The sequence below is a fragment of the Monodon monoceros genome, unplaced genomic scaffold (assembly GCF_005190385.1).
Source record: "Monodon monoceros isolate NGI ecotype Baffin Bay Population unplaced genomic scaffold, NGI_Narwhal_1 Super_Scaffold_4, whole genome shotgun sequence".
In the NCBI taxonomy this organism is placed as follows: domain Eukaryota; kingdom Metazoa; phylum Chordata; class Mammalia; order Artiodactyla; family Monodontidae; genus Monodon; species Monodon monoceros.
This window is the reverse complement of record NW_021703781.1, coordinates 29,350,711-29,365,479: the sequence shown is the minus strand read 5'-3', so window position 1 is coordinate 29,365,479 and position 14,769 is coordinate 29,350,711. Positions and strand designations below refer to the sequence as shown.

At 50.3% G+C, this 14,769-nt stretch overlaps 1 protein-coding gene across 1 annotated transcript in view; it reads right to left on the bottom strand.

Moving 5' to 3' along the window:
- PRXL2A (peroxiredoxin like 2A) overlaps positions 1–12,044 on the bottom strand; it is a 19,812-nt gene extending 7,768 nt beyond the window's left edge. The window contains exons 1-2 of the mRNA XM_029244797.1: positions 11,878–12,044; positions 1,039–1,225 (exon numbers count right to left, since the gene is read on the bottom strand). Coding sequence (XP_029100630.1) covers positions 1,039–1,223 — 185 coding nt within the window. The 5' untranslated portion in view covers positions 1,224–1,225; positions 11,878–12,044. The remainder of the gene's footprint in view (positions 1–1,038; positions 1,226–11,877) is intronic.
- Positions 12,045–14,769: the final 2,725 nt, after the last annotated feature.

The window sequence follows — 14,769 nt, the reverse complement described above, 5'->3', positions numbered from 1 at the left end:
TTTCAGTAAGCAAACCCCTGTGCTGAGAACCAGGGACATGCAATTGGACACAGTGTTTCTCAAATTTATTGGACTCAGGAGCTCCTGTCTTTGAAGATCCAGGAGCCTGGAATTCCTCAGAACACACTCTGGAAGGTTTGGTTGAGTAAACAGCGGTACAATTTTACTAAATATTATGGAACGATTATCATTATATTTAGAGAGACAACATGAGAAAATGAAAAATGCTTTTGATAAGAAAAAACTAATACTCAGCCATAAAAAAACGAAACTGAGTTATTTGTAGTGAGGTGGATGGACCTAGAGTCTGTCATACAGAGTGAAGCAAGTCAGAAAGAGAAAAATACCACATGCTAACACATATATATGGAATCTAAAAAAAATGGTTCTGAAAAACCTAGCGGCAGGACAGGAACAAAGATGCAGATGTAGAGAATGGCTGAGGACACGGGGACGGGGAAGGGTAAGCTGGGACGAAGTGAGAGAGTGGCATGGACATATATACACTACCAAATGTAAAATAGATAGCTAGTGGGAAGCAGCTGCATAGCACAGGGAGATCAGCTCAGTACTTTGTGACCACCTAGAGGGGTGGGATAGGGAGGGTGGGAGGGAGACGCAAGAGGGAGGGGATATGGGGATATATGTGTATGTATAGCTGATTCACTTTGTTATACAGCAGAAACTAACACACCATTGTAAAGCAGCTATACTCCAATAAAGATGTTAAAAAAAAAAGAAGAAATAGGTTTTATCTCTTAAAAGAAAAAGCTAAAATGTAAAAGATCAATATACAAGTACACCAAGATCATAACTACATATTACTATGTGTACACCTGGAAAAATATGTGTGAATATAAAAAAGATTATTGTGTTAGGGTAATGGAATTATCAGTAATTCTTAAAGTGTTACTAAATTTTTCCTAATGTTATATTGCCTTTTCAATTAAAAAAAAAAAAGAACTACTTCAGAGAGAAAAAAACTAAGTAAGCCTGCATCCCAGCAACTTGGAAAAGTACTGACACCAGTGGAGTCACTGCTTACCCTTCTCCAGTGTTTTCAGGTCTATATCCTCCAGATACTCCAGCGTGGCTTTCTGGGGCTTGGGCAGAAATACGTCTGTGTTGGCCAGGAGCAGTGCCAAGGCAGCAGCCCCTAGGGCCCCCGCACCAATGGACCACATTCCCATGGTGAAGAAACTTGGATCCTGGAGGAAAGACATTTCTGGGGATTGAGAGAAAGGAAGACGACGTTACTGCTCCCACAGGAGAGCCGGAATCTGATCTCCCGGACAACAAGGCTCTGGCTGGGCAGCCAATCAGGGGGCCAGAGGCAAAGGGAGGAGAAGCAGCAGTGTCAGAGATGGGACTGGACAAGGGCTGCTAACCGAGCCCCTGCCCACCTGCCGCTACAGGAGCCTGGGAATACAACAGACATGTGGAGGTTCCTGCCCCAGGGAGCTCACTAGTGTGGGTCAGCAGCCACGACAGAGGCGACAGCCTCTCTTGCTGCTCCCTCTCCCTTGCTCAAGGCTGTGTCCTCCCAGCTTGATGGCGCTCCTCCAGGCTGTGTCACTGCCCTCCTCATCAATGTCTGCTCTCTTCCTTCACAGTCCAGGAGTGGCAGCTCCCACCTCCCTGGGGAGGCAGCAGCCTCTCTGTGTGATTAGATCACTTAGAGACCAACCACCCTGTTGTAACCCTACCCTTCCTCCTCGCTGTGAATCCCTCAGACACAGAGCCCAGGTCCTATTCATCCAGCCCCCAGACAGTGCCCAGCAGGGCCTCACTCGAAGTAGGCAGGCAATCCCAGTACATTTCTCCAACTGAGAATACCTTTATTTTCTACTCATTATACAAATAAAACAGGCTCATGGTGAAAACAAAACAAAACACCAAAAAAGAAGCAATACATAAAACCACAGCTGACAAGAAAGCAAATATCCTCTCAACATCTACCACCTATTAAATTATACAGTTTAATAGAGATGGCCACTATTAGTCTGACATTTTTCCCCTGTGAACAGAATTATACAGATGCCTGTCCAGTGAACAGGTAGAGAGACTAAGAGAGAAGGCAACATGTAAGAAAGAGCACGGTGCTGGGGTGTCTGCTTCAGAGGACTGGGCAACAAACAGTCTGCACTGGGCAGGGGGCTCTGTAGTTGAAATGGAGGTCCAGGCAGGTCCTATAGCATCCGGCCTCCTCCCCAGCTCATGCTTGGGGGCCTTGCCAAGGCTTCCTCTAGTTGGGAAGTCTTGTGCTTCTGAGTGGGAGCTCCTGGAAGCAGCCCACCCCTGTAACCGCAGCAAGTACCCCACCCAGGCTTTGTTTCTTGACAACCACTTACAATACCTATCTTTCCATCTGGCCCTCTCGCCATCCTAGGATCTGACTTACGCCGGAGCCTTCCTCCCCAAGTACCTGCACGACTGTATGTGCTCGGATCACTGGGTACCGACCTGAGGTGTGTGTCTACGTGTATGTGTGTGTGTGTGGCCCACCTGACCTCATCCCACCTAACCAAAGGCTTAATTCTCCCCTGCAGGACTTGACTCAGGAGAGGACCTCTCCAAAGGATTAAGCAAAAGCCCAGAAATCCGCATGTCACTGCCAAGGGAGGGGGCTGTGAGGGATCCACTGCCATGAGGTAGGGTTGGGAGTAACTTGGTGGTGATAACTTTGGGAAGAAAAGGGTAGGCCAGACTAGTGTTTAGGCCAGCCCGGGAAGTTCGGACTTGAGTTCAGAAATAAAAGGGAACTTTCAGACAGGGGATGTGGAGTGTGTACTGGGAATGACCAAATGAAAATAGCCTTTAAGAAAGAGGAATTTGGCATCTGTACACTAGGGGACAGGATAAAGAAGGGGACTGTGTGTGTTGGGGGAGGAGGTGAGCTGGGAGAGAAGAGTTTCTTATAACCTCAAAATGTGCTCTCGTGCGCTGGCAGCATTGGCATCGTGGAGAACTGCAGAATTTCCAGCCTTACCTCAGAACTAAAAAGTCATAACCTGCATTCATCAGACACGGCAGGCAATTCACAGGCACATAAAAGTTTCAGAAGCATTGTCTTGGAACAAAGAATTCAGGTTTTGTGGTTGGTTGGCCATAAGCCACAGAACAAAGTACAGCCATGAGCGCAGGCTGGCCTTGGAGAGCTGGGCCTTCCTCAAGGGCCAGCTTCTGTTTCCTCAGCTCATTGTGTGAGGGCAGCCACAGAGACAACGAGAGTCAAAAACCAGGGCACAACTCCACGCCTCTGCCCCGAGTGTCCTTCTTCATTCGCTCTGTTCTGCATGACTCAGACGCCTCTTCCAGGGGTCTTCTTGGATGCTCTGCCTACCCCCGTCCCCCAAGAGGGGATTATTCACCCCCACCTGTGTCCAAATCACAACGATCCTTCTGATTTGGACCTGTTTTCAAGTTTTCTCTCTTCTGACTCTTCCTCAGTTTATCTCTGAGTTCCCCCGTGCCCAGCACAGGGCCTGTTTGTGGTCCACAGTGGGCTCTCCATAAATGTGTGCTAAAATGAATTCAGTAGGATTGAGTGATGAAAATGATGACTTATGGAGGACCGAAGCACTTGGGCAAAGCAGGAAAGAACGTTCCACAGGCCAGCTTCCAGTTCTTTTATGTGTCAGAGTTACACATTATACTGCATTATAGTTCACATAACAATCAGGAGGAAAACCACAGCTCTCACCTGCCTGCTGTAGACAGGAGATTCCCCAGAGCCTGAAACAATTTCTGTACCTTGACGCACTTCCAAACCTCCCTGGACTGCTGCCATGTGTATACGATTAAGGCCCACATGGCACGGTCTCTGATCACAGATTTGCTAACATTTCTGCAACAGTTCGCAAAGGCCAGCTCACACCTGCCCTCCAGAAGGACTCACTTCAATTCCTGGGACACATCAGAGCGTTGCAGGAAGTCCAGGGACCCTTCCAGTCAGCTCCACACCCTTCTAACACACCACTGGCTGTTTCTGGAGGCAAACAGGCTCCGGCTCCCCACTGTCCCATCAACAGCCATCGAGCCTGTTTGCTCGCGACCACAAGGGAATCAGACTCAAACAGACTCAACATTTATTTCCAAACATTTATTCAGCACTGACCTGTTTAATAAATGGCAGTTTGGGATGACATAAAACTAAATGATCAACAGTCCTCAAGGAGATACAGGCCTAGTACACAGATAACAGAAATTCAAGTGGAAAGTTATGAACACGGGGCTAAGGCGGTGCAGCGGTGAGAACCAGTTACATCTGGTCTGGGCAGCCGTAGAAGAACCCAGAAGGAAATGGCTTTGAAGCAGGCATAGGATTCAGAGAGCAGGATGGAGCAGCTAGGCCAGGCTTGGGCTCAATAAGCCTTGGCAAACAGCGGACTGGCGGGGGTGAACGTCCCAAAGGCGCCTGACACCCTACCTCAAGTTCACAAGCCAGAGCACAAGATGTGGGCTTCAAAAGCCCCAGGAGCATTGTTTAGCACCCCAGCCCCCGCCTCCAGCTGTGATCCGGAAAGCATAAGCACAGAGTCACCCCTTTGGGGAGCTTGGCCCAGGACCTCAGGCCCCACAGCATTGAGATGTGAGAGCATTATCAGCACCAGAGGTGAGAGGCTGGCCTCTCCATGAACATATACTCCCAGCGGGCCTCTGGCAGCTGCCTCTTCTGCCAGTGGGAAGCAGTGAAAACTGACTTCCGGAAACACCTAGAGAGTGTATAGATCCGGCCTCTCAGCCAAGCCCCCCCTGAGCTGCAAAGCAATTCCCATCCCAGCATGTCTTTGGAGCATGTGCCATGCAACTCGCTGGCTCTGAATCCTGCATCACAGCTATTCCCACCCACAAAGAAGGACTGGAGGGAGCAGGAAGCTTAATATCTACACGGAGCAATGCATTTTCACATGGGCCTCTAAGGCTACTAACTGGAGAGACAGGGAGGCCGGTAAACGAGCACGCACTTAGCGCCACTCGAAATGCGTGCTTTAATCTCACACAGTCGTACGATGCGGATAGTTTCCTGTTACGCAGCTGACGACACTGACGTTCAGAGAAGTTCAGTACCTTTTCCAGTGCCCCAGAGCCAGCGGGACAGTGCTGCATCCTGGACCCAGATCACTCGGACCCCAAAGCCTGTAGTCTTTCTACTCCACAGGCCTCCCCACACGTTCACTGGTGGGTTTCTGGAGGTCAAGAGGCATGATCCCTTTTGTCTTAAAAGATTATTTTAAATGATCAACCTATTTTTTTTTTCAATCATCACATACAGTCAAACCATGTTTACTCTAAAGGAAATGGACCGTGTGACAGATGTCCCTTCTCTTTCCTCCCCTCTCTATCCCCTTCTGTTAAGGAAAGGGTCAGTTTCTCTGAAAGATAATAGCAAGGCTGTTTACAGAAGAGCCAGCCGCCACCTGACACAGCCATAGTATTCGGTTCCCCACTGTGGCACTTATCTGATCAGGTCTCTCCCACAGAAGAACGTGAAGCGTGATAAGACCACAAACAAGCAACAGCTGGGGCGGCTCAGAGTGGCAGCGCTGGTCTGGGATAAGCGTCTCGGGGCAGGAGACCCGGCTGGGCTCCCTAGGCCTAGCTGGCTTGATCCCTCCCTCAGCCTCATTTTCCTCAACTCCAAAATAAGGGGGTTGGATGGGGTGAATGGCAAAGCTTCTAAAGCACCCAGTGACATCGTGGGATTCTATCAAAAACAGCTCACTTTGGAGCCTGCACATTCTCGGTTCCTCACCACAACTCTACCCCACCCCATCCCCCTTTCAATTTCCAGAGTGTTTCTTCCCCGCTGCCCAGAGCTTCACAAGGCACCTCCCCTCCCCCACACATGGTCCCTCATCCCCAACCTCGGGCACCAGGCACTCACCATCCGCAGTGCGCACACCCTGGCTTCTGCTGGCCCACGGGGAGCAGGCAGCAGGGGAGGGCTGGAGGTGGGGCTCTGGAGTCCCGCCTATGGCCCTAAGCTCACTCCATTGGCAGGACCAGGCCACCCAGAAACCCTGGGGCTCCTTCAGCTGCGGACAATCTCCAGAAAACATCAATATGGACAGCTGCCAAGATCCCCTAGCCGCAAAACTTGGAGCAAATGTTGAGTCATTTGCAGTCACGCAGATTATAACATTTATCAAGTGCCAACAGACTCCCTCTCTGCTTCCCCGGGCAGGCTAATGAAGTGAAGCCCTTAATGTGGCCCTTAATGCAGCCCAGGGGTCACACTAACTGAAATCAAAGGAAGATGTCCCTTTCCCCCTGGCCGCTTGTGTAACAGACAAACAAGCCTGACACCATAGTGGATCTATTCCTTTAGCTCTAACCCTTGTGCTCTGCAGCCTATGCTTAGTCATGCTGCCTCTGCACCTTTGTAAAAGGATGTTTCCTAGAGCCTGAAATATACATGATAGCCCATTCTTGAAGCTTTGACCTTTAAAAAGTAGCAGAACTAAAAATAACAATTGTCTTGTTGGAGGTTTATAGCAACACTGTGACGAGAGCTACATGGACAGCTGCAAGGACAAAGGATTCCTGCACCAAGAAGTATGCAACCACCAGCCACCCGCCTCCCCTTTCAGTATGAAAGCAGCCTGAATTCTAACTCGGGTAAGATGGTTCTTTGGGACATGAGTCCATCATCTTCTCGGTCTGCTGGCTTTCCAAATAAAGTCGCTATTCCTTGCCCCAACACCTCCTCTCCCGATTTACTGGCATGTCGTGTAGCGAGCAGTATGAGTTTGGACTTGGTAACACTTGGGCAGCCTGCTCCCTTGCCCTGTCCTCCACCCCACACCACTGGGGCCCCTTACCTGCTGTCTGTTCTTTACCTCCCTCTGCCTTCCCTTCTTTTCCTGCCACTTCAAGACTCCTCTCAATCCACACTCCCTGCCTCAGTGACCTCACCTACAGCCAGCACTTCACTCACCACCTTGGTAGTGACTTCCAGGTTCCAAGTGCTGCTCCGGACTCAAAAGTTTCCACTTGGGGGTTCTATAGGTTATCTCTGTTGCATCATGACCAAAGCTGAGTCAGTTTCTCTTCCGGAGTTCTTTTTCCCTAGCTCAGTGAATGACACAAGCATGGAGCCAACTCCTCAAGCCAGAGACTGCAAGTTGCATTTTACTCTCTGTTCTCCCTCATTGCCCACATGAAATCAGTCAGGAAGTTCTGACCATCCTATGACCTGGGTTCGCTACCCATCCTCTTCTCAGCCTCACTGCTGCTGTCCACAGCAAAGCCCCTATTACTCTGTACCTGGCCTATCTCAGTAACTACAGAACTCAGCTTGGCTGGCTCCAGCCAGGTCCTCTTCAGCCTATCCTCCGTGCTGTAGCCAGAGCGACTGTCACACTCCCCGGCCTGATCACGTGCTTCCCTTGCTTTCAGACCCTCACTAGCTACAAACCTCCCAGCACGCCGCCAGGGCCCTTGACAGCTCAGCTTCAGGCCACCATTCCGGCCTCACCCCTGGCCACTTAAGCACCCTCATCAGATCACTCAATGTGTAAGGATTATAACATATTTTGTTAGGCCTCTGCACTGTTGCTCGTGTTGTTTCCGTTACCCAGAATGCCCTCCCCGCCCATGCCAACTAGGGAAAGGCCCAAGCACATGTAACACTTTCTCTCCGAAGCCTTTCCTGAAAGCCCCTACAACTGACTGCTCCCTCACCTCTGGTTAGATAGCAGGCATGTATGTGCAAACACACACATACCTTTGCACAATGCACAAGCAGATGGACTTAGTGAATTTAGTTATTTACATGTCTGTCTACACAATATGGTGGAGCAATCTGAGGGCAGGGGCTGTTGTCTTATTCATTCCTGCAAATTCAGCATTTAACACAAATCTTGGCAACTAGTAGGCATTAAATCTCTGAATGAAATGATCTGAATTTTACTCCTTAAACTCCGCAGTGAGGCAGAGCTGGAACTAATTTGCAGCTGGTTTGACCTTAAAGAAACACTCAAGCCTGGGGCTTAGGTGACCTTAGGTTGGGTCCTACCTCCCCTGCTCATTGGCAGGGTGATCTGACACAAGCTATGAAGACACTCTGGGCCTGGGTCCCCTCATCTGTACAGAGGAGGGAACTAGAAAATCTACAAGTTCATCTCGGTTCTGACATCCAAAGACTCTGAAGTACTGCATGATTGCAACTCCAGGGTTCTGACATCCAGAAAGCCACGGGGACACCTGCCACTACTGCTCTCCTGCTGGGTGTGTACAGTCTCACCCTCTGCTTCCCCAGGCCTCATTCTACCTGTTCAAGGAGCTGCCTCTGGGCAGGAACTGATAAAGTCTTACTAAAACAAAGTATCAGCCCTGGGTGGGTTAATTCATGCCCGAAACAAGTAGAGACAGCATCATATTCCAAACATTAAGGGTACACCTGCCCAGCCAAGCCCGAACCAGGGAATCCTCCCTCCTCAGAATGAGCTGGCTTGAGGCAGACACAGGGCAGAAGGAAGAAAGGGGTCCTGAGGGAGACAAAAGAAACTAGGAGTGTACATGGGCTTCCTTGTCTCAAGCCCTCAGTGAACAAGGCTGGAAAGGATGCTTCATCTTCTTTTCTTTGCTCTCCTCTGTTCCTTCAGAGCTCTAGTTCAGCCCCTCCTTCACTGAGCAAAAGAAAAAACTAAGGCCCAGAGATGGGACCAGCCAGTCCCAGGTCACTTGCGGGGAGGACTGGTTAGTGGCTGTGCCGGGACTCAGGTCTCCCAACTCCCAGTCCATAGCTATCTATCCTGCATTGGACACTCCTGCATAGGCTGAAACAGTGTGGGATCAGAGCCCAGGAAGAGGGCCTGCAGGTCTTCACGTCTGCTCACTGGCCTGAAGAAGGCTGAAAGCAAAACTGCTCCTGGACAGAGTCTGGGAAATCGGGTGGCTAGAGAGAGCACTAATCTTTCCCAAGCCCAGTACTTTGTGAGCAGTTTATAATTCAAAGCCAAATGTTTTAAGGGTCACGTTGCCCATTCTCAGCTGAGAAGCCACTCCATACCTCTCCTCCCCACAGTAACAAGGTCCTGTCAATTCTGGATAGACAGGCTTGAAAATGGCAATTTTAGCAGCCTGGTGACACGGGCACCCAGGGCCCCACGAGCAGTAGGACATACGCTCCCACCCACCCTTGTTGTCAAGCACCACGGAACTAGCCAGTTGCAAGGAGCTCTCACCTACTTGCCTCGGTCTCTGACTTCCTACTTTGCTCCTTGGCGTGACTGCTTAGCTCTTAAGTGCCAGATTCAGAAAGTTCTGATCAGATGCTGAATGTAGAACAAGAGGACTGGGAAACATTGAGTCACTGCCAGTGTGAAGAATATGGGGGCTGGAAGAGGTCTTTTCCTCTGATCAGCTACCCTGCGGCTACAGAGCCCCACGCAAAATACCTGGCTGTTCTGCCCCTTGCTTGCACAGCCTCCTGTCTGGGCTCAGTGACATGAGTGTGGGTGGAAAGCAAGGGAGATACCACAAAAGAAACTGAGATTCAGGACAAAATCCTGGGTTCTCACTCTTCGATTATGAGAGGTCACGTCGTCCCTCTGAACCTCAGTGTCTTCTTAAAAACAGGGCACTTTGGGCTTCCCTGGTGGCGCAGTGATTGAGGGTCCGCCTGACGATGCAGGGGACGCAGGTTCGTGCCCCGGTCCGGGAAGATCCCACATGCCGCGGAGCGTCTGGGCCCGTGAGCCATGGCCGCTGAGCCTGCACGTCCGGAGCCTGTGCTCCGCAACGGGAGAGGCCACAACAGTGAGAAGCCCGCGTACCGCAAAAACAAAAACAAGAACAAAAACAAAAAAAACCCAGGGCACTTTGAAGGGTTGTTGGGAAGACTATATACGAGCAATGAGGAACAAACTGTAAGGCAGCATCATCTTTCTCTTCCTTGCAGGGCTCAGATTCACTCATTCTCCTATGAGAGCAGGAGATTTGAAGCAGAACAGACACAAAACACTGAACAACTTCTTCAGCTGTGTCACTGCAGGCCTGCCTCTTGGGCGGAAGTTCTGGATCTGGAGGGAACCCTGGCTTTTCTCAGGCCCCTGTGGTCTAACTGCCACCCCACAATGCATACTCCATGCTGCCCTTCTGCAGCCTGCCAGCACCAGAGAAGGCAAACAGCCCTGCCCAGTTGTAATCTCCCTGTGTCAGAGGCCACTGAGCTCAGGGGTGGGCTGGCTCCCGCACAGTGTCTCCAGACAGTTCTTGCCACACACGCCTCAGCAGAAGGAGGTTTGGAGTGTCTCTGCTCAACATTTCACAAAAAGGCAAGTACCCAGCTGGCAGGAGAGCTGCCTTATTTCTGGGATACTAATAGAGCCTGGGGCTTCGAGCCTCAGAATTCCAGTCCTCACCAAACTTTCCAAGCACCATTTAAGTGACAGAAGCAGATAAGACAAAATAAGAAATGTCTTCATACCCCACAGGAACAACGCATAAGATGTCAAATAAATGGCATGCCCTTATAAAGAACAGCAATACAGGAATGGCCACACCAAGAATAGCGCAAACCTAATTCAAATTCCTACAAGCTGTAAGCACCTGGACAAGGCACTGTTTTTATATCAGTAAAACAGGAATGATTCCCAAATTACAAAATGTAATCTTCCACAGAGCTGTAAGAATCAAAGGATTAAATGTATACGTGGTGCTTTGTAAGCTACCTTACGAAGAGTGACATAATGTGAGGTGTAATTCTTACTCATTTCTAGATTAGTCAATGATTGCCCCTAAAATGTTGTTTGTACATGAGATGGAGGGTTTCTGATGACCCGGTATGTTCCAAGGAGACAGGGTTTCTGATCTCCAGGACTGGGCTGGAGCAGAAGCATCAGAGCCTATATACAAGCTGGCTCCCGGACAATGCTTTGCTAAATAAATCCCAAGTAATTATTTTCTGTTTTTAACCATCTGACAAGTTCAAAGGAAAATACATTAAAAAAAAAAAAAAAAAAACTACACAGGGTTAGAGAATTGGGTTGTGGAAAGAGCCTCGTGTTGGTAAGGAAAAGAGGCCCAGAGTCAGCTGGGACTGGACCCCAAGCCGGCTTCTGGCCCCCCCGGGGGTGCTGCCTCCCCACGGCCCTGGCCAGGCTAGGTCTTAAACATCTTCTCCAAATGCTTCAGCTCCGATCCCTGCAACAACCTCGAGGAGAGACTGTCCGATCATCAGTGCCTTGTCTTTTCACTCCCAGACTTCAGCACAGTGTTTTAAAACGTACGGCTGAGCTCTTTTCAAAAAAAGTTGCCAGGGGTTGTAACCTTTGGGTAAGGGAGGCAAAACAGGTGCCTCTGAGATGATGAAAAACGCGAGAAATCGCCGCACCATAAAACACAGGACCCTAAGCAGGCACAGAGCCCAAGACGACCAGGCTCTTGGCCTCCACCCGCACATCGCCCATCGCCAGCTGGTCGGCCCGCCACCCACAGGCCACCCCGCAGGCCCATCCTGGGCTCGGCCCCGCATAACAGACGCGCCAGGACAAAGCCCCTTTCTCAGTTCTTTGTCCCAACAATCCAGGCAAGCCGGTGCCATCAGCCTCTCTCAAAGCCTGGGGGCGGGGAAGAGAAGGGTTTCTCGGCCGGTCAGATCAGCGCAGGGTCCCGGCCCCGGGTTTTCTGACCGCAAACGCTGGGTTTTTCCGCGGAGCGCGGGGCTCAGGGGCGGGAGGGGTGTCGTCCTCCGAGGGAGGTGGGGGCCGCCTCGAGACCCGCAGGTGTGGCCGCGCCCTGCCGGCTCTGAAGCAGCTTCCCGCGGGCTCCGAAGCTGACCGTGGGGCTGACCTAACCAGCCCCGCATCCGGCCAACCCGCGCGCGCCCCGACCTGCATCATTCGCCCCTCCCTGCCTCAGTTTCCTCACCTGCCTTCGCGGACGTCACGTGCCCCGCAGAGCCCTGCGCGCCGCACTTACTGCTCGCGCTCCCCTGCAGCCCGCCTCCTCTCGCGCCCGACGCACGGTGGCTGGTGGATGGAACACTCCCCGGCCCCAGGGGTCCCAGGGGTGGCCCCAGCGCCTGCGCAGGTTCGCGCCTGCGTCTCCCCGCGCGCCACTCCCACGTGACCCGCCCAGTTCCCCCACCCCACCCCACCCCGTGGCTCAGTGCCAGCCCGGCTGTGGCGCTGTCGCCAGCTGGGAGCGCGCGTCCAACTATGCGGCTCTCGGGACCCGTTCGCTTGCGGTCCCTGGTTCTCACAGCTCCAGCTGCTTTCAGTCCTTCACGAGTGGTGACCCTAGGCTCCTGATTCATTGTCAGGGGCGCCTTCTGGAGCAAAAGGAGGCTCTCGAGTGCACTGCTGGGAAGTCCTGTAGCCGAGGACAGTCCCCTTTCAGTCCTCAGCGAGTTTTTGAGCAGTTATTTTTTCACGGTTTTTTGGCATAGGGAGGGGGAACCTTTAGGGCCGACACACTTTAGCAACAAATTCAGAATTGCCAGCCTCTGACCCCCATCCCACATCCTCTTTCACCCCAAAATGCTGGCCATTGGGCAGAGCGTGGTGAGTGGAGATGGCTGGCTACTGGGATGTTGCCTGACTTCACAGATTCTGAAGTCGGGGTCTAGTTTGACCCACATGGTTCTTCCACTCATTCATTTACTCCTCATATTTAAGTGTCCACATTGTTTTATAAAAGTAGGCAGTTGAGAGAACACCTTTTCAGAGACAGGAAGACCTGATTCACAATATAACACTTAAAGTGACACTGGGACAACTGATCAGTCACAAGGCAGTGTGCAATGAAATAGCAAAGCAGGGCTGCCACACCCGCTGGTCAGAGGTAGCTGTCTGCCTGCAGTTTGGCCCCTGAGTTCACCTGGCACCGCCTCCTGGTGTACAAAGTCCAAAGCGTTCCCTGTCACCTTCCTGACCTCCCACCCAGACTCCAAGCTCCTTGTAAATTTATGGGCCATTTAAGAGATCTCTCCTTCACCAGATTGTGAGTTCCTTTGCTCCATCTCTGGGAACCCAGAGCCTGGCCCAAGGCCAGCATGGAAGTATACAGGGGAAGTGCTGTGAAAGAGAGGATGTTTCTAAATTGGAGGGGAGAGGAATCAGTTTGAGTGATCATGCAGCCTTCTTGCAGGAGTAGGTATTTGATTTGAAGGCCTGAAAATATTTGGTATAATTTGGTACAATGTGGGTGTAGTCATAAGAAGACAATTTACCCCCAGAGGGCCTTTCTCACTCCTGCTTAATACCTTCTTACCTGGTGAAGGGGAGGGGGAAAAGGCTTATTCTATCCATCCTGAAACAGGATATTTGGTCAACAGGGAGAAAGGTTGCAGGGGAAAAAGCCCACTTAGAACAAAACAGGAAGCCATTTCCCTTGAGTTTGGGTCCCCGGAGACTGACCATTAATGACAGAGCCATTCAGGGATCACCGGTAGCAGAATCCTGGGGTGGAAGGCTCCCTGAGGCTTCAGCTGTGGTATAATTACCAAATACAAAAAGCCATGATTATATTTATACTTTTGTAGCATTCCAAAGCTCTGGACTTCAAAAGCCAGGCTAGATCTGATAGCTAATTAACACACTCTTCACACTCCCCATTTGTCCAAGAAGGCGCAGGCTGAACTCATTAAAAAGCAGTCATCAGACCAGAAGAAAAAGTAGACACAGGAAAATTTACAAACTCAGGGATTAAAAACAAAAACATCAATCTACCAAGTTTGAAAAAGAAGAGTAGTTCTGGTGTTGTAAAGACCATGAAATAATCTAGATTTTAATTTAAGGGGGTAGAAATTAAGGTCGACTACGAGCTTTGTGACAATTTAGGTGTGGTACCCTCTCAGCAGGGGCAGGGAAACTGTTCTGTCCTTCAAAAATCCCCTGGGGCAGGCAGAAAACATTGCTAACAGGAGGCAGTTTGGGTAAAGATTTGTGATTCTTTCAGTGTCACAGACACCCCTAGATTCACCTAGCTTCATCTGCTCACTCAGCAGTGACCCAGGCCAGCAACATAACATGATTTTTTAAGCTGATGGTCCTGCAGTGTGTCTGGGCTCATTGGGGACAGTTCTGGAGGCAGCTAGCATCAACATGAAAATAGAGTAAAAATAGGTGCTTGATTTCATTGTTTCAAGCCTAGGTTCTTGTTCTGTGAATGCATAAAAGTCAAATCAAAATCTGGAAACATGTGTGAACCACAAAAACAGATGTGCACGGATCAGCTCCAAATATCTTTCTACTTGTCAATATCCCTGAATTCCACTTTCTTATTTTATAAAAGCATATAAAGATGCTCTACTTCCACAGCGCACCTCACAGCTAAGCCTTTCTGGAGCCCTCAATAGACGTGACCAGAGGTTCACCAGATGGACCAGTGACTGACCCAGAGCTGGATAGTAGGATAATTCTGTCCCCAGGTTGGGGAAGCAGGGCTGCCTTGAGTGTCCTCACTCATTATCTTTTTCTCTATCCACTAACATTCATTTAGGAAGCTTTAGTGTGCAAGTAACAGAAACCCAACTCATACTGCCTTGAGGTGATCCTATGATTCAATAAAGTTATCAACTATCCAGGTCCTTTTGCTTCTTTGCACTGTTAGCCAGGTGTTGGTTCATGTTAAGACTGGTTCATCTTGTGGTCACAGGATGGCTTCCAAGATCCAGCATGGGGAGGGGCCAGTTAGACTAAGGAGTGAACAAAGCCCAGAGCCAGTCAGCCACTCTGATTGGCCAGTCACTGTGGTCAGGGTATTGCTGCGCTCTGATTGATCTAAGTCTGGGTTAGTGCCCATCTCATACATTATTGC